This window comes from Elephas maximus, chromosome 9 (assembly GCF_024166365.1).
Source record: "Elephas maximus indicus isolate mEleMax1 chromosome 9, mEleMax1 primary haplotype, whole genome shotgun sequence".
In the NCBI taxonomy this organism is placed as follows: domain Eukaryota; kingdom Metazoa; phylum Chordata; class Mammalia; order Proboscidea; family Elephantidae; genus Elephas; species Elephas maximus.
The window spans coordinates 17,532,998-17,535,945 of NC_064827.1; the positions used below are offsets into that span (position 1 = coordinate 17,532,998).

General features: G+C 46.2%; 1 protein-coding gene and 1 non-coding gene across 2 annotated transcripts; both read right to left on the bottom strand.

Annotated features, from left to right (window-relative positions):
• Positions 1 to 300: 300 nt before the first annotated feature.
• Positions 301 to 371, bottom strand: TRNAG-UCC (transfer RNA glycine (anticodon UCC)). The gene has a single exon. It is a non-coding gene; the product is annotated as a tRNA-Gly (tRNA).
• A 468-nt stretch (positions 372 to 839) lies between these two features.
• On the bottom strand, positions 840 to 2,632 carry DMAC1 (distal membrane arm assembly component 1). Its single transcript, XM_049895776.1, has 2 exons — positions 2,328 to 2,632; positions 840 to 1,549 (listed from the first exon to the last, which is right to left on the bottom strand). The coding sequence occupies exons 1-2, from the start codon at positions 2,599 to 2,601 to the stop codon at positions 1,485 to 1,487; spliced, it is 339 nt and encodes a 112-aa protein (XP_049751733.1). The 5' UTR covers positions 2,602 to 2,632; the 3' UTR covers positions 840 to 1,484.
• Between the last annotated feature and the right edge of the window lie 316 nt (positions 2,633 to 2,948).

The following is a 2,948-nucleotide window of genomic DNA, read 5'->3' on the forward strand; positions in this document are numbered from 1 at the left end:
GTCTTCCTACTCGACTGCATACCTACATGCTGTTGCTGTTAGCTGCCAGCGGGTCGGCCACCGACTCACAGCAACCCCCCCACAATGGAACGAAACACTGCTGCCCTGTCCTGAGCCATCCTCCTGGTCGGTTTCAGACCAGACTGTTGTGATTGCTACAGTTTTCGTTGACTGATATTTAGAAGCAGATCACCACAGCTTTCTGCTTTGTCTGTCTGTCTGGAAGCTTTGTTGACACCTGTTCAGCATCATAGAAACTAGGAGCCTCCTCTGATCTAACGGTGGTGGCTATGCATGAGGTGCACTGGCTGGGAGTTGAACCCAGGTCTCCTGCATGGAAGGCAAGAATTCTACCACTGAACCACCACTGCTGTGTGTGTGTGTGTGTGTGTGTGTCACTACCAGTACCATGAACTCTCATGTAGACAATGCAAAGGTCTTAATGCCATCTGTGAGGCTTAATAGACTTAGGCATTTCCACATAATTTTAGGAAAAAAAGTAACAGCCCTAGACGTATTACTTCCTCAATGTCATTCGAAACTTACACTATAATTGGCTGCTAAATTTAAGAGTATCTCTGCTGTGAAAGATGGCTATATAATTCTAGAGAGAAGCCATGGGATCTCAGCAAAAGGGGAAAGAAAAAAAAAAAAAAAGACTGGCAGAAGCACAGGCTTCACTTAGAACTGTCAAGTTTTCAGTTCTTATCTGAAAAGCATCTCGATTCCATCAGAGAAACATTTCTAGTGCTTGTAGAAAAAGAACCAACGTGGCCTTTTTAAAAAAAAAAATTATTATAAGAGGTTTCAAATCTCTCTCAAATATTTTGGCACTTAAGTCTTTTAGTGTAGGCTGACTTTTATGATTTTCTGTTTCATAAGGGTAAGTTTTGCCTCCTTGGCACCATCCCAGTTCTGTAAGACCAGGAAACTCAAGTGCCAGTCCTCGTTCCATCGCTAACTTGCTGAATTACTCTACACAAATTACCTGGACTGTGTTTTAAGGCTCACTTTCAATAAGACAATGTGGGAGTAGCTACAAAGCTCTCATAAGGTGATGGATTTGCAACTGCCTTGCAAAGCATGAGCAGGGCACAGATAGGAAGCTTCATATGCTTCTGCCTATTGCATGGCACCTAGCCATGGTTATGTTGGTAGTAGGTGTTGACCCAATTATGTGCGAAGCAAAAAGAACTGTTTAAAAAAGTTTATTTCATTTTCTCTTTTTTAAACTATCTATCCTTCCTCAGGTAAGGCACACAATCTGCTCTCTTTTGAGGAATTTATTGGTCCCTGTAGAGCCTGAGGAAGGCCACAAACACTCCTGGCCAAAGAGTGAGAACTCATACTTTGTCTTTTCACTCTTGTAGTATCTGCAGGCCTGAAGTCTGTCCATGTGTCTGTCCATACACATCCATAAGCCCCATGCTCGCTGTGTGTCCTGAGGACGGATACAGGAGATGACAAATTCACTGGTGGTATTTTCAATCAACACGGTACTCCTTCCCTTTGGGGTACGCCATGATGACTATACCCCAAGTTGCAATGCCTAGGAAACAAACGAACCAGTAACTGACATGCATGCTGCACCTTAGTGCACAAAGTGCTTTCACCTATGCCGCCTCATTTAACCCTCACGATACTGCTGGAAGGTATAGTTACCATCATCTCTTTCTTACACAAGAAGAAACTGAAACTAAAAGTTAAAAAGTTAAGGGAAAAAACATCCTGATACTTCTTCTCCAAGCAAGAAAGGAATTTAACAAAAGGATGTTATCTCAGCAGCCTGGTTAAGACAGTAAGAAATCTGAAACCTAAAAATCTACTCAGACAACTGGCTTGAATCACTACTTTTTAGAATTCGTGACAATCACTCAAGATTGCTGCGGATAAGGACTCTGGGCCCCATTTCCCAGCAGCGTACCAAAGAGGGCTTTGAAACCACGTCTAAGATCTGACTTTAGATCCCAAGCTCTTAAACCAAGGCAAAGTGTCCTCGTTTAGGCTTTCTTCAGGGTTTGCAGAAGGCGCATGGGCTTTGGTTCCAGATAAACCTAGGCTCAAAACTCGGCTGTCATTTCTTGCCTGCCCGACCTTGAACAGGATAAACTCTGGACTTGGTTTGTTCAGCAGTAAAATGGGAATACCGTGATCTCACTTTAATGCTCTAATAGCTGACATAAAGATTAAATAGAAACTAAGACGAGTTTTTAATATTATTGAAATTAAAGAAAAAGAAAGCCGTTTCAACAACCTTCCCCCTTGCGCACACCGTTTGGGGTGCCCCCACCACCCCCAAGTCCACGTGGCCGTGCCCCGATTCTCACTGATGCCGACGACCATCTGTGTAATATTGAGTGGACCTGGGGCATATCCGAGCTTCATGGGCCTTCGCGCCACAGCGTACACGTACAACCCCGCCCCGATCAGCCCCGACCCAGAGAGCACCCGGCAGCTCCAGCAGTTATTAAAGAGCTGGCCTTGCGCCGAAGGGGTCGGCGCTCCGGGTACGGAGAGGGGCGCGGGTTTGGCGGGAGCAGTAACCTCAGGGGGCTCAGCGACCTTGCCCCGGTCCAGAGGCCGGGACACCTCAGAACCCATGTTCAGGAAACTTTTGCCTCAGCCGTATAAGCCTTCGGACTCAACTAACGTAAAAGCTGTGGCCGGAAAGCAGAGCGCCGGCGTGCTGCGCCGGAAGCTGCCTCAGGGCCGATGGGAAATGTAGTTCCTGTTTGGCTGGGAAGGAAAAAAAAAAAATGGAGGTCATGCGCAGGGGTGGGTTTGGCTCTGTCCAAACCCACTGCCAGAGGCTCCATATCTCAAGCATTCTGACTTGGCCAACTCCCTAATTGTCTCACTCTCAGTCTCCTTGGAGGAGAAGTCTGGGTTTCTAAATTTCCTGGCTAGCTCAAAATATGAGACCTTGGGCAAGTCACCTCACCCCTCTG